A 24,038-nucleotide genomic window follows, 5' to 3' on the forward strand; every position below is an offset into this window, starting at 1 on the left:
AGAATTATATTAGATTATGGCATCAATAAGAAAAAAAAATCAAAAAATGTATACACTGAGAATCCCGTACAATGAGAGTAAACCTTTAGGATCATATAAATTAGCTAACCATTTTATTTGCTAATAACACTAAACTAAAACAAATGCCCTTCACTCCTAGCATGTTTTAGAACTGTCAATTTAATACTTGCACGAGGTTGGATCGAATCCGAAGAACATATTTGCGAAACTACTGTGAATTTATATTCCTACATATAGCAGAACACACTATACATACAAATACGCGTGTGTATATAACATGTATAAATGGGGAAACGACGTGAACTTTTAGATACCATAAAAAGAAGAAAAACTGTATATCTTGGTCACCTACTTCGTAATGAAAAATATAACATACTTCAATTGATTATAAAAGGGAAGATAAATGGAAGAAAAGAACAAGGAAGATGAAGAAAACCTTGGCTTGCAGACACCAGACTGGAATGAGCTCTGAGGGACTGTTCAGAGTGGCTGGAGATCGCTCAAAATTTGCTAAGGTGGTCGCCGCTCTCCGATAGGGGATGGCACTAGTTAGTTAGTTTCTTATGATGATACAACGTGAGTCCCTTTTACGAGAAGGTACGGCATCATCTCAATCCCCCAAAATTTTATCCAGGCTCGGGACCGGCATAGCTGACGAATCACGCCTATGGCTGGGTCAGTATTCCTGACTGTAATCCGTGTATGTTCACAAGAACTGTTCCTGCTTGTGGGATGAAAAACTCAGGATAAACTAGTGGAAAACACCCTGCTGTCCACGCCCAAGACTAACTTGGCTATGGCTGAGGAAGAACCTTAAGCTCCTCACGTCGACGACGGGAATCGAGCCCAGGACACTCCTTCCCCAGGCATATGGTTGCGAAGCGCATAGCCACTAGGCTAACTGCGCGGACCAGGGAATGGCACTCAAAGAAGACGATATAGGATGTAGATAAAGGTGTTTGACCCTGTTATGGTCTCAAGTTCATGAAACAAAGGATACGCATTAATATTAATACGGATGTATTTACTCCTGTCTCTGATCTATAGTTGTAATTAAAATACGCTCTCTGTGTCATATATGAATAACATACTTTTTTTTTGTTACTATTTAGATTTTTTTAAAATGAATGATCTTTTGCTGCATATTTTAGTATGTTACTTCTTTTCGAAATTCTATTCAATTTAAAGCAAAACACTCTTGAATGCTCAGGTATTTGTAGCTAACTTCTATTAGTAGGTTTCTCATGAACAGTATTAACGGAACAATTAAACTTTTAGTGGTCGGCAAACTAATATGAAGATGACTATTTAGGTACCGAGAAGAGTTTACAACTACTATTACATGCAAATTTAGGGTAATTCGTTATGCGTTACAGATTAGCATTTAAAAGGCGTTTCGCAATTAACGATTACTACAAAAATGTAATTTTCTCATATACGCAAACTAGAGCAATTTTAAAATAATAGTTCGGTTGAAAGTATATAAAGCTATGACTTCGACGCAATTTCGAGTTGTCGGCCAACTGCCTTTAGGTGGAAGATAAATTTCGTTACCTGCTTATTGGAGGCTTGAAGAGGTTTCGTGTTCGGTCATATATAAACAATATGTATAATGAATAAAAATAGAAAAAAAATCCTTAGCACACAGATGGTACGAATGTACAATAGGTTTACAAAACTTTTCGCAGATGGGACACACAAAAAACCATACGACGAACAGAATTTTTAATTGGAGAAAAATCATTAAGTTAGATTTCTTGGATAATTAATAATAGCTGAACAGCAGGAGATTTAAAACAGGGAAGGCTTATCCTGCATTTCAATTCTGCTTGAAGCTATTTCAAGGAAATTGATGATTGCAGTTAATAACTTAATCTCCACACTTAGTCATTGATTATGGCTTTTAAAACATGGAAAGCCAAGTTTACGTACAAGTTACGAGTAGCGGCTAAGAGCATACATGCTAACTTCAGCAATCTCCAAAAGCGTTAGTTCAATATCAGATGACCTTACCTTATTTTCATTAGATAACTGGATCTCTTCCTCTCCAGGGATATCAGAGACTGGAATGGCCAACGCTCACGCAAGTCGTGAGCAACTCTTTCATGGATTTCGCATACAACTAAGTTATATATGAACCACATCAATTTTGTCTACCTCCATTGCGCTCAACGAAAGTCACTATAAAACAAGTGCATAAACGGACGAGTGTAGAGCACGAAAGATTTGGAGTCAAGAAAATCGAAACAAAAATGAGTCAAATGATCCCTTTGTATTGGTTCAAACCCTCTTAATATAATGCACGTGCAAATTAATGAAAAACAGTTTTCAAGAGCTTTCCATTAGTCACGTAATGACGGCTTTCAATAATTTAAAATCTTATTTATACTCCCACACTAGATGCTCTCCACAACAAGCCTGTTATGAATGCAGTCCAAACTTTTTAGACAGAATTCGAGGTTTTGGTATAATAGCAAAACTGATGATAAAAATTCATTCCAACAATAATATCTAAACATGAATAGCGAAAATAGTTTTATATCGCTATTTTTCGGTATACTAATTATTTAATTTAACCACTGTTTTCAGGAATGAAATTTATAAGAGCCAATATTACACAAAAAACACATATGTTTCTGTTTTGTATTTCCGCTGTGAAATATGGTCTAATCCAACAAGCAGATAAACCAAATGAGCGGAACTTTCAGAAATAGAAGGGACACAAATATCTCAGATCATGGCAAATCTGTTCACAATATTACAGACATGGGAGACACAATTAAGGAAAATTTGCAAAGAACGCGCAAGTTTGAATAAGATCAAAACAGACGCAAAGAGAAGAAAGTGGGACATTAACATTTTTGTGGATTAATAGAATTCTATAATCCCTCTCTCTCTCAAACTTGGAAGAACGCTTTCAATTCACAAAAACTGAAATACATAATTCGTATTTGGAAATTATGAAAAATAATCAGTAAAAGGAAAAAATGTTCATTATTATTATTTTTTGATTGGATCATAAACATCCTTAACATACAGACCAGATTAAGTGACATTACTTCCTTCAATGCAGAGCGCTGGAAAGTCAGGTTTTTCACACACACAAAAATAAATTTACAGAAACGATATACTTGTCTCGCATACATCCTTAGCTGCTTCGGCAATAATGCAAACAACTCCTGCTTAACACATTGGGAAGGGCAATATGACATTTGCTAATTGATCGGAAATTGTAGCTTGAGTCTCGTCCTAGGATGCGAAGAATCTTTGTGTTTTTTAACTGGAGGTCAGTTAATCGATTTTATACAGAAGCTGCTTGGTTTCCTCCGGGAAACTAAGTTTTTATTTCTGCAAAACAAACAAAACTAAACAGGAGAACATACGCAATGGGATGAATTTCTTCTCCCGATGTAATACTACCTCACAAGTCATTTAAAAACTCCAACTTTGGTCTCTAGAATAGGGTTTTCCAAATGATTTAACATTTATTCCACCCATGGCACTAGTGTACTACAGCATACCTTAGGTGGGTGTGATTCACTTTAAAATAGACATACTAGCATCGCGGCCTTAGTTACCTTTGCTATACTTTCAGCTGATCAACTGCAATAAAAAAAAAATTAAAAGTGTGACTATCAATTTGACTGGCTCTATATCAATTATTTGCTGTTCCTTCCCTCCGCCCAACTGCAATGCACATGAAACAGTGCTAATGAAAAAATACATTCACTTCTTTTTATCTCTTTTCACTTGCGAGACGTTTTTAGAACCCACTTTCTCAAAAACGCCTAATTTGTATAATTTTGAAATCTGCAGAGGAACTAAATTCTTCCATAACTGCGTAAAATCTCGATTTTTTAAATACGAATTATATCCGGAAGAACAAGTTAATTGAGTAATATAAGACTATTTTCATTTCTTTATTGAAAAAAAAAAATAAATTTAAACTAAGGTAATAAGACAACGCGATTCATTGATTCAAAGAAACAATAAGTATAACCTAAAGAATTGAAGCAGTACAGTCAAGGTTGGGTTGGACAAAGCTAAGGATGTGAGGCAAGACTTTGTTATGCATCCACCTCAGAGGGCAGACTAATTCATTTTCGACTGAAAAGCTCTTATGAAACTGAGTCCTACACGGCATTTGAACCCAGGTATTTCCAACCAAAAGAGAATCGTCGTTAGTGACTGAGCTACGGAGATTCGTGGTTAAGAAGCGGAACATTAATAAAGCAATGATAAAAGAAGAATATTCAGACTCTGGCTATCATATCATTTAAGTAGTACTTCAAACACATTATGTTCAAAAGTATTTAAAGGAATATTTAAATCGTAATTTAATGTATTATACAGTAGCAATATGAAAAAATAGGTCAGATTAACCAATCGCTTTAATTTCGCAATCTCATTCTAATCAGACAACAAATTAGTATTTAAAAGTCAGATGCACGTACAAATAAAGAAATAAACGTCAAGTGAATAGATCTACTACGCACCGAATACACTGAAAATAAAGAAAATTCAGTTACACTTATTACACCGAGAGGAAAAAGTCCAAATGAAATGTTTCGATTGAAAATAACGATTCTGCTTAATAACCCCTACGATGATATTTTTATATTTTGTAATTAACCGAACGAAAAGTTGCCTTTTTGTCTCTAAGTCCTCATATGCACTAGAGAGCATACTGGGTATTTAAAACAATGTCTAAATATTCCCGTTTAATTCGGTTCAAGAACAGAGCCTCGAAACACATAATGCAGCGGCATTCTATCTGAATCACTAATGCACTACAAAACTTACTAAACAAGCAGACATCCGACCACAATTTCGCTCATTACACAACTTGCAGGCTAGCTCGAAGCTTATCCATTAGATGGGATTCTCCATAATTTCGCGACAGCTTAACTATGATAACGTTGGTGCAAATTAAAATTACACGAAGCTCATTTCCTATGTAAGCACCACTATTTTAGAAACGCGTGTTTGATGTAGCCATTAGCGAGACATTTAACAAGTTAGATGCGGAACGGTCAAGAGTACGTAAAGTTTAGAAAGATTTGGTTATAAACATCACTCCCATTTCGTTCCCTTATACAATATAATGGAAATGTCTTCATATTAAAACAAAGATTATATTTCTTAAGCGTACGAAAGCTCATTTATTTATTTTGCAAGTCAGTCGGATAATGTTAAAGTCATTTTGGATATTTCCAAATCGTAAACGGAGCCTACCATGCCACTCAACGTCTATTGATTAAAATGTAATCGATGGTTGGTATGTAAAGATTCGGAAATGATAACAATTAACACAAGGAAACGTGTATTAACACGAAAACATACAAATGTGCATGTCGGCGAATAAAGCAAGATGGCAATCCACACAGCTTCCAGCGCTACCGCAGAAAATAAATAATAAACAGCATTGACGCCTGCTTGCTATGGGAGGTGTTTCGGAAATATTGATTTAACATGGAACCGCAACCTCCTGTTGCATGCGAAATAGCAATTCTCTGAATTCTGGCATTTCTGGTGAAGTTACAACATGAAAGCAGATGTAACCATAAGCTCGGTGCACAAAATGGCAGCTAATTGTTTGCATTATGACACGACGTATCACGATAACGAAGAGAATGTGTTAAGGCATCAGAACATTGTCTAGCATTCTAGTCTACTTGTAGAATAGAACATACGATGTAATTCAAAAGGTGACTGTCTTGTGTCGCCAGCCATCCCGGTGAAATCGATACAACCCAGTTGTCGACTCACAGTAATGCGGAGGCGCTAGGGTTGTCAGCCGATGCTGTATTTGCAGAAATAATTCTGTATTGCAACAATTGCCTCGTAAAATAGGCGCAATTTATATTTATCTCTTTCGTGAGGCGCAGAATTTTGATAGTCTCATTAGTAATGAAAAAGGTGCCAAACACGAAACCAAATATATCATTATTCATTCACATTTTCTTAAGAATAATGTATGCGGAGAACAAAGACGTAGTAACACAGATGGAAGCCATGATTAATATACGTACAATGGAATAAGCCTTTGTTCCAACCGATCATTTCTGGGGATAAAATAATAATATAAACATTAAAGGTGAATTTTGCTTGCCAGAGATTATTAGGCTTGTGTGGTGTTATCTTTGCTATTTTCATGTTTACTTACTTCTGAATTCAACTTGAATGAAAACTACATAATTCCATTTTAATAAATTTAATAATTAAACAAGAAAAAAAAATTAATGGTAATACTTACTAGCTTACGATTGTGACATACAGAGCTCTGGTTTCAAGTTACACTTATCCCTTATATATTTAGCTTTTAATAACGCCATTTTTGGTCTTACAGATAGTACCGTTTAAAACCAGATGATAATATACTGTGGTATATTATCATCTGCATTTCAAATGCAATCTATTATTTATGTTAATTGGTTCCACTATGAGGTTTTCGCCAGATTTCACAGATCTGAATGTTGCCCGAAAAAAGATCGTCTGCATCAGCATCTTCAGACTGGCAGTCTTACCGAGTTTAACAATTCCTCCCAGAAACTATTAAGTTTCCTCAGCGACATATAAAGTTGGTAAACTCACCTTCAATTGAAAACTCCGAACAGACTCTACGCATCCTTGCCTTGTTCCAGCCCATGTCTTTCCAACCGAAGGATAAATGTTGCAACACTCCAGCAACTGTACTAGAGAGGCGTTAGCATACCGGAGAGAAAGGGAAAATACGCCCAGTTAATAACGATAGTATACCAACCACCAGAGCCTTCGGTTGTAATTCCAACCAACTATCAAATTACATATCCAATCCGAATCTTCTGAACGGATTGCATACATTACACCGCAACGGCTGAGGACATAACGGAACGTGTTTGCATTATTTACATTTCTGTCCTTCAAGGAAACTAAGAAACAATGCGAATCACAGGTGAGAGTATGATATATGCGCTGGCTTTAATTTCAGTACGTGAAAAATTTCGTTTCCCTTTATCTTGAAAGGAATTTTTTTAAAATCATATTTTTAATATTCACTGCCAACAAAGAAAGCGTCTTTTTTGAAATATGAGGTGTGATACTAAGAATATGAAGAGGCAACTATGGTCACGAGGTGGGTGTGTTATGCCTGTTAATTGTGTATATTCCCAGGAGAGTTTTGCGTGTCTTGCAAGGGAAAGAGAGCAATATCGACATCTGAAAGGTTAGTTGTTCGTCATTAAGCCAGCGGAACTAAAGCAAAGATGCGCCTGCCATATTTGCAAACTGAGTACCTTAAGCGGGTTTTATGTGTTCTTCAGAAGAAAAAGCTTTCAACATGCGCATGGCATTGATTAGCTCACCTTCATTTGAACCTTATAAAGCGACCTTGTGTTCGAGAAGCAATTCGTACCTGAATAAGAAAGGGCATCATTGCTTCCGAATGAATGCACTAAAGAAGTGCCTCAAGTATTTTAAAAAAATTCCAAAGGAACATAAAAAAAGCTTAATGAAAACCATAAAAAAATGTTTCTCTACTTGAGCGTGAGATCATGCTTGACATTAGAAGAAAGTATGTAATTCACTCAGCGTCTCTTTCCACCAAAGTGAACGTAAACAAAATTATCTATCCGTTTCAATTTCCAATATAAACACACTGCTATCAGTTGACCAAATAAAGGGGAGCAGATAAAATTATAACAAACGCCAGTGATGTGATACGGTAAAGAGTTTGCGAGTGACTAATATTAATGCATTGAGTCTAATACTTCGAATGGCAAGATAAACATGCCGTTTCTGATAATGCACTTCACATTTAATTACGTTTAGGGTGTTTTCGTCTGGTCGATCACTAATTGTAACGTATTTTATGATCAGATGAAAGAAAGCATGACATTAGAGTTTGATTAGCATAAAATATTAAATTCTTACAATATAAATAGATTTGATGAAACAATATGGGAATGCAAAAAACAAATGCTGAATATAATATAAAAATTAAGGCCTTTCTCTGATAGGCACTTCTGTCTAGAAATTAATCTTTCTTTACAGGATTACTGAAACAGCCTTCTTTCAAATTGCCTGTAGTATGAAAGAATCCTATTATTGATTTTAGAAGAGAATGCATTTTATAATGGCAAAAAAAAAAAAAATTAATTGAATGCAAATAGTATGGATGTTTTCTCACAGATTAATGCACACAGCAAATGCATGTTAATACGATAATGGAGACTACGGAATTTTTAAAGAATGAAAAAGAAGTTGGAGTGTATAAAAGTGAAATTAGCTTACTTTTTCACTGGAATCTTTCCGTCTTTATCAGTCATGAGGTGAATCTTAGTGTGAGACTTTTCCAAAAACGTAGCAGATGAAGCATTCAGAGCGAGCAGATTGTACGCCATCTTTAACAAATGATCGGTCCATAGCTATATAAAATAATATAAAGTAACATTTAACAGGAAACGCATCCCAACAACAATAGTTTTTAATCTTGATACTATTTTTCATTTACTTATGAAGATAATATTTTGAAAACAAAATAAGGATAAATCAAAGGAATAAATGTTTATTATTCATGTCCCATTTCGAGTACTCCGCAACTGTAAACGAATAACTGGCACTGTCCAAAATAAATCGTTCTAGTAAACCATAAAAGACTTAATTCTCACAAGAATATCTATATTTCGAAAATATCTAATCGGATAAAGGACAGATGAATTTCATCGTCCAGTATGAGACCACCATCCTTCGTTAGAAGCCTGAAAGTGGCTTGCAAAAATTCCACGATTGGTCTTTAGAACACGGCTATTTAATCGGCTCACCCACGGTACTAATGTGCAACAGAGGTGAAGCCATCCTCGGTGAGATTCAATTAAAAAGAAAAGAAAAAAAAATCCGTTGTCATAAGTGTAGGAAGTAGCGGTCAGTTTTTTTGCCTTTCTTAATTGCGAACTGCTAATAGGAAGAAAAGCAGTAGTCAGAAACACCCTCCGCTTATCAAGTCGGTTACTCTTCATTATCGAAAGAGGAGTAGGAGCATAGCGCTCTTGTAATTCCGCACGAGTTCCACACGTCTTCACTTCGATAAATTATGGCGCATTACTAAGAGAACACGTACAGCCTTCTCCACGTGAAATAACTCAAGCCTTTAATCTTTTCTAGCACCAAAGTATCATCATTAACAGAGCCATAAGAATCCAAAAACGGTAAGCTTTTTTCTTTTGATCAGGCATTTTAGTTTTATGAACTACTATTAAACCAGAGAAAATTCTGAATCAGTCTTTCCATAGAATACACTCTCCATATCTGATAAGGGAAATATTCTAAAATATTAAAAGTGGTCCACAGTGTTGAGAAGAAAGTAGTTAATTAATTTCCCACTCATTTTGCTGATATATATATCTGTTACAGCATGCACGCTAACTATGATGATATTACATGATGCAAAAGAAAACCGATACGGAAGAAGATAATTGGGATAAGGAAGATGAAATTCATCTTGTCTAAGAGACAAGAACTTTTATGAGAACTCTTCAACTGAAGTGAACTAGCCGGTCGCATGAGGGGTTTCTTCCCAAAATACAGTTGTTGTTTTTTTAAATCCCACAAAACAGCAAACCGATCCGAACGTAGAGCATTAAGAGACATAAGACGTAACATCATAGCTTTTGTTGCTTTGGTCTTACTCCCAGATAACTCCATCTCTCTCTCTCTCTATGAGGAGGAGAAAAAAAGGCAAATTAGACGTACGCAGTCTAAAGTTGAAAGTCCTTATAAATATTCTTGAAGTCCTTAATGGAATTCAAATCCCGATCACATTATGCTTTTCAACCGAAGATGATATGCAACTGGTAATTCTGAGGTAAGCCTTTTTTATTAATTTCATTTGCAACAATCTTAATTAGTATTTCTTTTCTGAAATAACACGACGTTTTATTATTTTTTTAAAAATTTTCTTCATAGCTTTTAACCTATTCATTTTAAACCGTATTTTATAGCTTAAATTAGACATTACTAAGCTAAAAAATACAAATACGTATAAGCAAATATAAGAAAATCTGGAGTGTGCTTTATTCAAGATTCTCAAACAACTGTTGTGTTCAACTACGGCTGATATTTGTGAACTCTTTGATGTGTGTGTGGGAAGGGGGGGAGTAGTTTCATTCTTGTAAACACCTTCGCTCGTTTATTCTGGAACTGAATGAAATAAGATTTGATCCTAACAGGTAGAGGGCCAAGCCATGGCTGATTCATGGCACTAATGTATCAGGGGATTCCAAACCTTCGTGGGTGAGATTGCATTACAAAAGTGTGATTGCACATTTCCGCGATGGGTTTCGAATTCAAAATTAGTATTCCTGCTTTTACTGAATATAATATAGTATTTCATTAAATTTTTTTTTGTAAGAGAATTGCAGTAAATTTAGTGAAGTAAAAGAAAATATTACATGATTGTTCTCCAGTACATTTAAAATTGCCCTAAAGTCAGAGAAAATTACCATTATTTAATTTCTTCTCTCAGTTAAGTAGAATCGGGGACATTCTATAAAAATGTATAAATGATTAGTGTGATCCGTAATCACACTGTTTAATAACAGATAAACAGAAATGAACAGATTTTCCAATAAAAATATTGTGTGTGAAATTCTTGATAAATCAAACCATTTTGGGGTTCTTATGAAAAATATCTGTTAATTAATGATTAGTCGAGGATAAAAGTTTCTTTTTTAAAAAATACGAGAATCAGAATTTTTAGGATCATGTCCTCGTTACTGTAGTGTTTGTCATCTCTAACCACCAGTTATTTTTTCAGTTGCTACTTTCGTTCAAAATATATTCTAAAATAATGAGAAAGCAATCAGATTTTTAGTTTCCAATTTGCAATCAATTCCAATTTAACGAATAGTGTTAAATCACCCTGCTTACCAAATAAGAATTACAAATTCTGACTCATTACAATCATAATTATACTATTTAGATATAATATGAAATACAATTTAATTAAAATAAATTAATAAAATTTAACACATATAATAATAAACTTATTATATGAAAAATTTAACTGATACTTGTGCACAACTTAAATGAAAATTTGGAACCTTTGAAATTTCAAAATTTTTCAAAACCTATGAAAATTAGGTTATACTACAGCTGTGAAATGCCTATGTGAAAATAGGTACTTCATTCCTCAAAATCCTGCAATGCAAAAAAATGGTTTTCACCGTTATCGAAAAAAAATGTAATCCAGAATTCTGGGCTGCATAACTTTTTGAGTTAATTATAATACTTACGACATACTTCGTTAATGCATTCTACTCATCACTACCTTCGACGAAAACTCCTTTCTTATTCATATGATTCTTCCACAGATGACTCCTCGTTTTCCTAATGAGAATCCTTCTATGAAATAATTCCCTAATCTATAGATAGACTCCCCTCACTAACGTATATGTTTCAATCACATCACCTCTTCTTTAAGCTCTGCAAAGCGCATTCCCTTGATAGTATTCGAATTCGACTTTCTATACTCCTCGAAGATAGTCACTCGTCTCAGAACTCATCCATATTTTTAAAAAAATAAAAATAAAAAAGTGCAATCATGTTCTATATGGATGAGATCCATTGACAGTTAAAAGTATCGTTCAGAACTGAACTGCTCATCAAATTACAAAAGTTAAATAAGATTAACATAAGATTTATTCTCCGCAAAAACACTAAACAGAAACAGGATTTCTATGTATGATGTAAGAAATAAAAAAATAATAAAAATGAATACTAGCGGGAGTTTGTTACATTTTGATTATTGTCATTATTATCCTTACTAACCTTCGTTCTTTTACAAAATTATTGTATCTGTTGAATTTGTCACTACTGCTATTATATTATTATACCATTATATTAAAAGCAAGTTAATAAAACTTTACGGGATTTAAAAAAAAAATCACATGAAAAACGTTACTAATAATCATCATTACTAGTAGCGATGATTACAACTTTTCTAACCTTACTTTTATTATGCATATTGGATATATTTTGAGTGTAAATTGCGCGTGAATCCACACGCGCAATTTACACTCAAAATATATTCAATATGCATAATAAAAGTAAGGTTAGAAAAGTTGTTTGCAGGATGAAAAATCCGAATTTCGGGAAGGGGAAAACCCTACAACAGGCTAACTCACCTTCAGCTGAAAAGTTCTTATGATTCATTATAAGAACTTTGCGGTATAACTGCTATATTATAATAAGCTGGTGAAAGGAATATATACCAAAAAAAAAATATATATCATTACTAATAATCATCGGTAATTACATTTTGAGGCCAGATATCTCTGACTTTCCTTAGTTTTATTACAAGATAGTTATTTTATGCCTAATGGATATATGCTGTTTGTAAATTGCGTGTAATCTCGTAGTCAGTGTGTGGGAAGAAAAACTCGAATTGCGGAAGGAAAAAAACCGTGCAACCAGCTAACTCACTTTCAGTAGAAAAGCCCTTATAATAATTATTTTGGCCTAGACTACTACTACTAATAATAATAACAATAATAAAATAAAGCACCAACCATCGATACTAAGTAACACAATATACTGCATTAGGTTATAGCAGGTTTTTCGTAAAAGCCGAACAGATACGAATAAATGAGTGTACAAGAAATGACTCATACTTGAGTCTCAGCCACATGAAATGCAACTTTAGGATTCAGAAAATAGAAAAATATATTTTGCATTCTCCTTTGCAGAAGAAGAGAAAATCTTCACCCGCTAATACCTTTGTCTGAGTCTCGAAAACATCTATTGAAACTGCTCTTAGGTGTAATATAGGCTGATCAAACTAAGAATTCGTTTAATTCATCAACAAAAGTCACTTAAAATTTTTATTTAGCTTTCTTACACACTGCATGCATCAATGTAAACTGAATGCGAAAGCTGATTAGTCAGTTTGGATTATTTAGATTACGCGACTAAAACTATAATTTGGAATTAAATGACGACAGCAGCAGCAAAGACTATGAAGGGAAAGTACTGCGAGTTCTTGCTAGTTTGTGTGTTTGCGAAATGAAAAATACTTCCGCCGCCTTCTAAGAGTGGCTATCTCAGCTTCCAATGAAAAGTTCTTATAAAGGTTCTAAGCATCTTAGTTGGGATTCGAACCGAAGCCTTTCAAACCAAAGGGATCGTCGATAACGAACAACGAAGGGGTTCGTATTATGTCGATGTTAAATAATTTGTGTTGGGGGAAGGGGGGGATTAACATCTTGAAATCACATCAGTGAGAAAATCGCGTACAGCTTTAAACTATTAGAAGTCGATTCTTATGGAATTTCTCTCCCTAGTTACAGCACTATTTTTCATCTCACCCTTATTTTAATGTTCTATTTTTATCTTTCTGGGAATTATATTAGAAAGAGGTACATATCACAAAACTTTTCAATTTCACGATAAAAGCACACATCAAACATGAAGAGAAAGTTTGTTTAAGGTCATGTAAGCAATTTCGCAATGTCAATATTCTGGAGATATCTCCATGCTGAACCCGTCGAGCTGCTTCATTAAGAGAGATATTAATTTAAAACAAACACTGTATATAACGTAAACTGTCCAAAGCCTTGTCAGGTGTTGTGGGTTATTACGTATCATAAATTCTTGAACCTTATAAAACGGACATCTTAAATATTATCATTTTAATAAAAACATCATCTCAAAAACTCAGAGCTCAAAGAATTATAATATTTGCACACAAAATAACAAAAACCTTACTGAATTCATTCTAAGATGCCTGCAGCTCAAAATATACTGAAGATTTAATAAGAGTTGCGAAGTCTAAATAACTGCTTATAACAAAACATTCGACAGCTCGTAGATTTTTCTCTTAAGTAAATTAATGTTAATAATCAGTAGCTACGCCGCCCGAAATGAAAGTTTAAAATACGAGAATAAAATTAACGACGTCACTGGGGAAACAAGAAAAATCAGTAATGAATGTATTTTCATGACACGTCTTCTTGATTCTTCTTCTTTGTAAAAAGTCGATATCAGAATTCCAGCCTAAAAACAGACTTGAAAGATCGCCTATGAACTCGAAAAAAAGCACAAGGTCAAGCAGTGTTCATTTCGGATAAGTGACTATGCCATAAATCGTCATTTCACTTTCTATGTTAATTATGACTTAATTTTCTGTTTCTGGATTCTGATGAATTGACATTCCATTCCAGGAAACATTAATGGGTGAAATTTGTGGCCATACTTTTACAATAAATTTTTCCTAACAGGTACAGTGCAGACAATAAATAACAGGAAACGTTTCGAATTGCGTGTAACCGAAAGATAATAGCCACCTTTCTGGAAGAGCGCTTCATTTTGGTGACTCGGTATGGCAAAAGCTTTTAAATAAGCCTGCCTCTCTCTCTCTCTGTATGTAATTGATAAAGCGAGAAATTCAAAACTGAAGTAATGCTTGCAATATATCCTTACTGAAATATTGCTTAAAAGATAGCAGAAAATGACACTTCGTTTTATGAAAAGTATTTTTCCAGGTTTTAAAAAAAATGGACTGCATCATTGTTATGAATTCTTCTTAGTTATGCGAATTACTCTGTGTGTGTGTTTTTCACGCAGAAAAATGATCAAAGAAAGAGCTACCGACAGGGGGGATAAGCCTTTTCACGTAGAACTGCCCGGAAATCGACCCACGGAAACTGCGTCACTGTTACCCTGACAACAGTAAAGAGCAGCGACAATAAATAAACTGAAAGGAGTAAATAAAAATACAAACATACGGAAACGCCTTCGTAACGAAATATTGATCATCACTACAGGAGTTTAAATTTCCAGCGCTTCTCAAATCATATAAAATTAAATAATGCGCAGGACATGACATCTCAAGGACATCTATTCTCGAAATATTTTGCAAGCTATTTAAAAATATTTAAATATTTTATTTAAAGCTATTTAAATATCTAATTTAGTACACTCTAAGATTTATAAAGAAAAGAACGTTCACAATTACTAGAACTGCACTAAACTTAATTACAAAGCAGACGTTTTAAAAAAGACAACAATATAAGCAAAGTGTATAAACAGATTGTGACAATCTCCATGCCGCTAGATTTGCAAAAACACGGTTACAAGTGCCGACTGTGGTCGCCGAGTAGAAAAACTTTTTCCTAGATTTTTTTTTTTTAAGCTGGTACCTAACCTTTTATTTTTTTTTTTAATCCCACCAGGAAACTCGCTTTTCTAATCTCTAAATAAAATACCAGTCAGGACTAGGAACAAGACATGGCAACAGTTGCCACCTCACCTTCGTCGTCCATCTAGAAATCGTCGGAAACCATGAACTCGACACTAAATAGACGACGGCTAAAGGAGGAAACCCGGCTGCCTACCAATTTCCAGATGATAGGGATGAAAACGTTTTTTCGCCTACTTCTTATGGAGAATGAAAAGGTTAACGTTAAGAAGTTAATTCATAGAACATATAATATCAATACTTATACGCAGCATGTTTAATCTGCACAGGACTCAGAGAAGAGCGTTTCAGACGATGATGGTTCTCTTCTCAACTAACAGATCAATACTGAAATGTATGGATAATTACGCTGATATATATATATATATATATATATATATATATATATATATATATATATATATATATATATATATATATATATCCTGGATTGACAGGAATCCAGTAGTATTATCAACCTATTTTCTGAATATTATCTTTTGTCCATTGTGATTTTCATGAATATCTGATTATTTTTCCTATTCTAACTGTCCTATTCAAAAAAATAGGACAGTTACGAACATGTGTTGTGTCCTTCAATTGTGTTTTGTCAGGCACACTTGTCGTTATTGAGAGAAGCAAGTCAGTTCACCTATGCAGTTGAAAGCAATTTTTACAAACCGGTTGACGTGTGAGTCTTGATTGTGACTCGGAGGTTTTCTCAAAGGAAAGCTTCGCAGTGAATGGCAGCAAAGATTAGTAGGTTTTGATTTTGGTGACAACTTTTATGAGAAGCTGTTGGTCGGTTAAAAATGATTTACGTATTGATTTTTATTTCATTAATGCTAATACACTGCTCAATCTGTGTAGGAGGTCACTAGAGGCAGGCAAAAACATATTAAGAAACAAGGAATATCTCTACAAAAAGTGGTGAAATTTTTATACGAATTTAAGTAGTAAACAAACCCAAGTTATAAAATGACATGGGTACCAAAAGCTGCCATGCTAAAGATGCGTTGACATTTTAAAGCATTTTTAGAACTGCATGCAATGCTTTTGTATAAAATCGTTCGTTTTTAAATTGACTATTTGCTATGTGATAGTAACAATTTAACTTCAAAGCTCCAAAACAGTATATTATTAATTCGTAGCCGAGGTAAGTAAACCAAAACCACTGTAGCAAAAATAAATGAAATTTCTTACTGCAACATGGTTATTAATAAGCTTATCATTACGAAAAACTTATCGTTTTCATCAAGGAACCCCAACGCTAAAGAGGTATTTCACTGTACTCTCACTTGCATGGATTTACCCATTTCCAAGATACACCCTTTGGAATAAAAGACTTTTTGAATCAAAGGTCAGTTAAGTAGTTTTATTCAATAGCGTTTTTTTTTTTTTTTTTTTTTTTCCCCACACGCAAGCAGACAAACCGTTCTTAAAGCGCACAATGAAGTCAGTCAGATAAAAGCACTAGAGAGTAAATGAAGACCCATACAAGAATCTAGTGTTAGACGAAATGGCCGAAGGGAACTAACTTTGCGCTGAGAATCGTCTTCAATTAGGAGTTAATATATTGGAAACCCGACCGAGGACTGGTGGAAATTAGGAAGGTTGGATTAAGGAATGTAAATAAGAATCCGAGACGGAAAATTGCAAAGTAACCGATCAAGAGACCAACCGAGGAATACTTCTGAACTATTCCCCCCCCTCCCACACACACACCGGTACAACAACCAACCAGATTACTTTTACGCAAAGTACAGAAACATGGAAACGGCTGCTCTTGCAATGCAAGCAGTCGAACAGAAGACAACATTACGATATATTTTGCCACGTGTATGTCGGCAGTCTTTTTATTTTTTATTTTTACTAGGCCTCCAAATAAGTACGACGATAGTCTCGCACCTGCCATGTAATGTATCTATTAAATAAATACATGCACAAATGCCCATACCAACAAAGGGATATAACTCCACAACTTGTTGGCTGCAGAACAAATAAACTATTTACTCGTCCAAGCTACGCCACGCCAAGTCAAGCCTGCCTCTAGCTCATAATGTGAGCTCGAGGCAGGCTTGACGCACCTGGAGTATCAGGTGCGACAAATGTTCTTGGTAGGTATGAGTTAGTATATTGGTATTGGAGTGGTAGAGAATTTTTGTTCCTAAGATTGATACAAAATCGTACTTTGAGCAGTTCACTTTTTATGCATTTTATGCAATTATGAAATTTGTTTAAAATGACTAAACATTTAAGTGGGTACTATCGTAACGCAGAATTTCAGTTTAACAGAAAACGCATTACAGAATGTTATATGTAGACTATTGACGAATATTTCTTAGAAACAGTGAGCGTGTTGTGCAAAAGAGATGGCTGTCCAGAGTGACCCAATCAACGGGATTCGGAGTCATATTATACACGAAGTTTTAAAAATAAACTCCGATATAACTATATAGCAAAGTGAAGATGGAGAACTCAAGAAATCAGAACAGCCTATCAGTAACTCAAGAATCCTACCGCAAACCTTTAAAATACGAAATCTCTAATCTCAAGCCATTTCGATTGTTTATATTTAAACTGTTCGGATATCATGGACGGTTATTTCAGGCAATTTCTGATACTTTCGCTAAAAAAAAGTCAGTTCGGTAGATGACAACTAAATACAGCATATGCACTGAAGTGGTCAACTAGTTTTGCACTCATTTTCCCATTTATTCTATGTATAAAATGATCAGACCTGGTCGTCCCGACGACTGCGAATCCGCAGACACAAAGGACCATTAAATAAATGAATTAGAAACATACGTGAAAGTATGGACACCATGGAAGTCGAAATCCGCGTGTGTACTGTAATAACTTACCTACTGAAGCAACTAGTCCTGGATATGGATGGAGCATTAGTTAGCGGGGAGCTCAATACCTGGCCACTTCCTCGGATTAAACTTTTATGTGGGAACAGGTTCTTGTGAGTTTCATGGTAATACTCCGATTTAATCAAACGTGTTTTCCCAGTTTAATCGCACACCACTTTGTTCGGGTTATAGTATGTACACATTAGGAAATTTAATATTTGATTAAATTTTATTATTTCAGTTTATTTATATTAGCAATGCAATTTTTTTAAAGATTTCATGTGTATACAGTATTATTTGACAAATGCTTAATAAACGTGATTGTTAATAATTTTCAAGAATTTCCTTTGTGATACTATGGATTGTATCACTATTGATTTTTCTGATCTCCTAGTCCAGAGAAATTTCTTAAAAAAATATTCTTAACATAATAATTTATGGGAAAACCAGTTCTTTAATGCGTCAGAAATCTAATTGCATATAAATATTCTAACCTAATATTTTAAATGTGTGTCAAGTAGTTATTTAAATGTGTCTGTTTTTTGACGCCAAGATCGAACACTAATTTGAGATAGTATTTCTTCTTTGTATTGTTAAAAATTACCTAAAACATTGTCTAGAAACTGCTAACATGCTCAGTCTCGCCCAGATAATTCCGACAGCAAGGAGATAATTTCCATGGGGCCATTAAAAAATACGGCAATCTCAGAGAATACGTTACTGAATCCATTCTAAGTCACTGTACGGACACAAAAATTTCATGAGCGTGAAATGAAGCATTATTACGAACATCTGTTTTCATAAGTTTGAAATGAAACCCATTACGTAACATCTACTCTCATAAGCAAGATGCACTATTAACGTACACTACTGTAGCAATTTCACATAACGACTTCAAAGTGTATTTTTAGTGCATCTAAGCACTTCTTCACAATTAACTTTCTCACAGCAAAATGGGCTATGGAAACTTCGTACTGCAGCCAACGGAGTGTAAATCACGATGTCTGCAGTAAAGAAGGAAAAGGTGTTGGGCATGTACGTAAGAGATAGGAGTTGATTGACTGTTTAAATTGCGACAGAGCAACTATGAGACAAGTAAACTACCTGTAAATTGCACGTGATTTCGACAGGTTTACATATTACACAGGAACAAAAAAATAAAGTTGCCAACTTCGTATGAGATCGGTTAATTCATTTTCAGCCAAGAAGTCGTTTAAGATATTGCTCTACAGTACTACAAATTGAATCGAACCCAGGTTTTTCTATACGAGCACCAGAAATGCTCACAATGGGGAGAGAGAGAATGGCTTGAGTTACCGCCGAAACATACTGGACCATAAGGTATTTTCTATTTATTAACTTCTGTTAATATATCCTCCCCTCGTATGACACTATTTAAGACGAAACGGAAAATGTATAAAGGTTCCTCGCGTCATAGACGGGATTTGAATTCTATGAAGAGAAGGATAAACATCACTGTGCTAGCGACTCCGATATTTTAACAACTGTTACAGTTCCTTGCTATATAAACATACTAAAGGATTAGATTGTTTGCAATTGGTACTGAAGCAGCTAAGGATAGGATGCCGAATAGTGTGTTACATGTTAAATTGTGTGTTCACCGCTAACTCAACTTCAGCTGAAAAGCCCTTAGAAGATTCTTCGCATCCTATCGACTAAAGCAATAGAAATACTGAAGATCAGATAACTAACTTTAAAGTGAAGAAAACAAATGACAGGCCAACTCAGTCATTTGCTTTCTCACTTTAATATCCTCTAATATATTAAACGTTTTGATTGGTCGTTTTTCGTGCGTTTCAGAAAATTCCACTTTGTCTGTTCATCCGTATGTAAGTTGGATTCTGGCGTCGAACGCGTTTTACTAAAATTCAGCATGCATTGGGTAATCTCAATTTTTGTTTTAATCAGATTATTCGCAGGAGAAAAAAAAAATGTCGAAATTATATACTGCAATAAATCCTGCTTTGAGCGCATTTGTAATATATAATCATTCTGGGAGGAATTTCATAGATTCGGAATTTAGGTGAATATCTGAATATATCGCCGTGGTTCAGTTTTAGTTTCAATAAGATCATTTTTATTGGAAAAACGAATCCAATGGATATTAATAATTCCGAACTGGGTGGAGAGAATTTAATGTCATCCATTACTGAGATATCTATGAAATTTTGTTTAACCTAGTTTTTACCCTAGAAGTGGATCTGCTGCAGTAGCACAATTGGTTAAACAGAAGTATAGCTCTGTAGCCAGTTATGCTTCAACTATCACAAACTAATTATGACTGGTTCTGAACCATAGTGACACCATAATCTCTCGAAACGGTATTGTGAAAATTATAGTTAAAGTGGCTTGGTTGGAATTATGTGCGAAATTGTCTTCACAATACTGACTTCTCTTTTCCCATGATTTTCACATACCAGTTTATTTTGTTTACTCTAAGCATCGAATGACGGAAGGCAGTTTAATTCGAAATGAAGTGCTATGCATGGTTAGATTTCTATTATACAATAGCCAAAGTTGTTTTACGAAAGAGTTAACTTGTTATCAACTTCGACGTTGATGCACGTGTCTCAAAAGGCACGATGAATTTAAATATAGATGACTAAATAGTTTGTTTCAATTTTTTACTTTTCGTTTGAAGGGATCTTAAAGATCTAAATATATTACATAAGCAAAGTGAATATTAAATCTAGCATTATTTCAAAGTCGACTGTATGAAAGATTCGTAGGTTGACAAGAGAGCTTGCGGGAATACATTCCTCGGCATCCCCGAGATGCCTTATGTGGAGTACTTAAAATACCTATTAAAAGGATTTAATATCCACTTTGCTTATGTAATTTTGCATCGCCGAACTGAAGCCTTTTGGCTCTTTATTTTAGCAATTATATAAATATATAATTTCTGCCTTCTACTTCCATTAAATTTCCGTTTAATGGAACTTTCAAAACTGCCTTTTGAAACATGAAAATTTTCGCTATTTTGCATTTTCCTCAATAGAGTATGGAACTTTAGTTACGAAAAACGTGTGTTCAAAAAACAGCCCGGAATCAGAAAATGATGAATATGGCCTTTTGTTGTATGCTTGTTTTCCCTTCATATTGAATATCTATAGAACAAATTTTGGATATAACTAGTGGATTTTTCGACGTAGTAATATAAACAGATTGCAGGGTAGAAAAGTGATATTCATGCAGACCCTAAACTGCTGAATTGAAATGAACGGTTGCATTTCCATTACGCACTTTTTGTAATATCAGGATAGCTTTAGGAACTTAACTATTCGACTTCAAAACTTTAAATGATAAAACAGTGAGCTGAGATATTATCATTATATATATTAAAACGAACCTCTCATCATTGCCATCTTCTCAGCTAACGCTTGGGTAGTGACATCCTCCATGAGTGGAAATTTGTAACATTTCAAATGAGTTCAAGGAATAGGCTCATAGGATTTAACCTTAATCTTGAAGAATGAATATTCACAAAGGCCAGGCCTTCCTCGGATGCACCGACGTATTTTCATTATGGTGGATAAGGGATGGATATTTCCACTGTAGGAATCAAACACAGTACCTTTCTGGCCACCTGAAACTTCCAGTAAATAAGGTGGTGGTGACACACACACACACACACACACACACACACACACACACACACACACACACACACACACACAGAGACTAACATAGAAAGTCGATGAAATTCATCTACAACATAAGCATATGAACACCGTCAGAAGATACAACTATGTCACAATGGGATTCGAATCTAGCTTAAAAGACGGAGAGCTGAGACGCTGTCCACTCGTCTAACCACGCTGGCCCAAGTAGTTTAGTAGCGCTTAACCGGTCTCCATTAATGATGCCTGTGCTGGCAGTACGTTTTCACACCCAAACTATCGAGAGTGACAACGATGTCACCACTAATGTGGCTAGTGTTAGCAATAAGAATTTACTGAATCAAGAACATAATGTCCATCCGTCAGTTTTCCATGTGACTGGTAAGTGGGTCTTGTTCTCCACATAAATTTACGATCGTCAAACATTCGTACATTTACTGAGATGAAGATGTTTCCTAAATGTCTAACTGTAATAATTAATACTTGAATTAAAAAGTACATTCGTCAATGTTTGAAAATCATACATTTATGTGAACAGAAGAAGATCCAATAATTACTCAAGGGAAAAATCTAAGGAATTCACGTTATGTTCTTAATTCAACAACTTCTTGTAGCTAGCTAGCACTGGAATCATCGACTGATTTTAATTATTAATATTTAAACTATATATTAATTATTGATAATTAATAAATAAATAACTAAAATATATCCGTAAATACGTTAAGAATATACTGTGTTAAAATAAGACTTTTTTACGAGAAGATTGTTTTCAGTTAGTTAATGTGCGTATTATAATGACTGGCTTCTGTATGTCAGATCTATCAATAAGGGCCAAACTGCTGCAATGAATATCTCTAGATAGAATATAATTAATCGATTCCGAATTTTTTAAAAAACGATTCAGTAATCTGAGATCGAGACTAGTAACTTTTTAGCATATTACTAATATAATTAAGCTGTTTTTTTAAACGATTTCAACAGCTCCATAATATACGTAAGTTAGATCAATAACAGCAAATAAAAAGGGATTTGTATAAACACTAAATATGCCAGAAACTTGTTTCGGTAATTTTTTCTTCTAAAAGAGCCAATTCCCATTCGTTTATACTGATTTTGTCCTAGAGTTTCTAGCAAACTGCTTAAAAATGACTATTATTCTTCCTTAATTACTGCCAAAATTAGCTCATCGTGTAAGGGTTTTAATAATGAAGAAATTTTCAGGAGTGTTTCTGGAGAAGTACAAATGTAACAGAAATATGCAATATGCATTTAATATTACCAAGAATACATTTTCAGTTTTTAAAAAAAGAAATTCTCAAATATTTGTTTTACGGTTTTCGCTTTATTTTTACTCATTTATATATAGAAAAAAAAATACTGAATGTGAAAAGTACCTGTTTGGAATAAATGTATTCTACTGTATCCTTTAATCATGTTACACTAGTATGTAACAAGAAGGCAGAAATCAAATAAATGCAAAAGTCGTTGATTTTAAGTTGACCTTTCGTTTCGGTACTGAAGATTTTTAAAGAGGCATTTCTTTTCAAACAAAAACAAAACACGTGTTATGATGACTTACAAAAGACAAAACTCATAACAGATAAAAGGTAGTTTTTATCGATACTGTCAGAGCAATGTCGCTTCATTGTCAATCTAGTGAACATTTTGACTCAAATGAAATACTTATGTCCAAAGCAGTCACTTCAGCTTACAGCTGACATCACAACGAAAGAAACTCCGACAAGAAACATTTTGTTATTATTTCTGTAACTGGTTACAAAAGAGAACGGCAGTACCTATATACTAGGGCTCACACAATGACTGTAAATCATTTCACTGGGACCGTATAATATTCAACAAACAGAAGTAAGGTAAAACAGAGCCAATTTCTTCTTTCATCATTTCTCTTCACTGCCCTTTCCGCTGCTAATGTGTGAATTTTTAGAAGTTTTAAAGGCATGACATTTCCTTTGTTTTCATTATGTCTGCACTTATTGCTTCGAATAAGAAAATTTAGCGAAACATTTCTACATATATTACTGGAGTGTTTTTGAAACAAATATAAAACACAACTAGTAAAGCCGTCTAAATATTTAGACGGCGTTACTAGTCGTCTGTGAGTTTCACTTTACACTGCTCAAAGTTAAACTATTTAGTTTCATAATAGTTTAGCTTACTGTCACTTACTATAAAAGGTAAATATAACTAGTTACTAGCAAAGATTTATCGCTTTTGTGTACATATCAATCCAAACACTGCGAGAAGTTACAAAAATCTAAAGAGCAACAGTGTTATGTGTGTGTCTGGGAA

General features: G+C 34.3%; 1 protein-coding gene across 1 annotated transcript in view; it reads right to left on the bottom strand.

Annotated features, from left to right (window-relative positions):
- LOC150102439 (1-phosphatidylinositol 4,5-bisphosphate phosphodiesterase classes I and II-like) overlaps positions 1-24,038 on the bottom strand; it is a 900,535-nt gene that overhangs the window by 506,980 nt on the left and 369,517 nt on the right. Inside the window, exon 5 of the mRNA XM_090399636.1 lies at positions 8,293-8,426. Within this exon, the coding sequence (XP_090255762.1) occupies positions 8,293-8,426 (134 nt within the window). The remainder of the gene's footprint in view (positions 1-8,292; positions 8,427-24,038) is intronic.

Source organism: Typopeltis vanoorti, chromosome 10, assembly GCF_054136105.1.
Source record: "Typopeltis vanoorti isolate ZY-2024b chromosome 10, IOZ_Tvanoo_1.0, whole genome shotgun sequence".
Classification (NCBI taxonomy): Eukaryota; Metazoa; Arthropoda; class Arachnida; order Uropygi; family Thelyphonidae; genus Typopeltis; species Typopeltis vanoorti.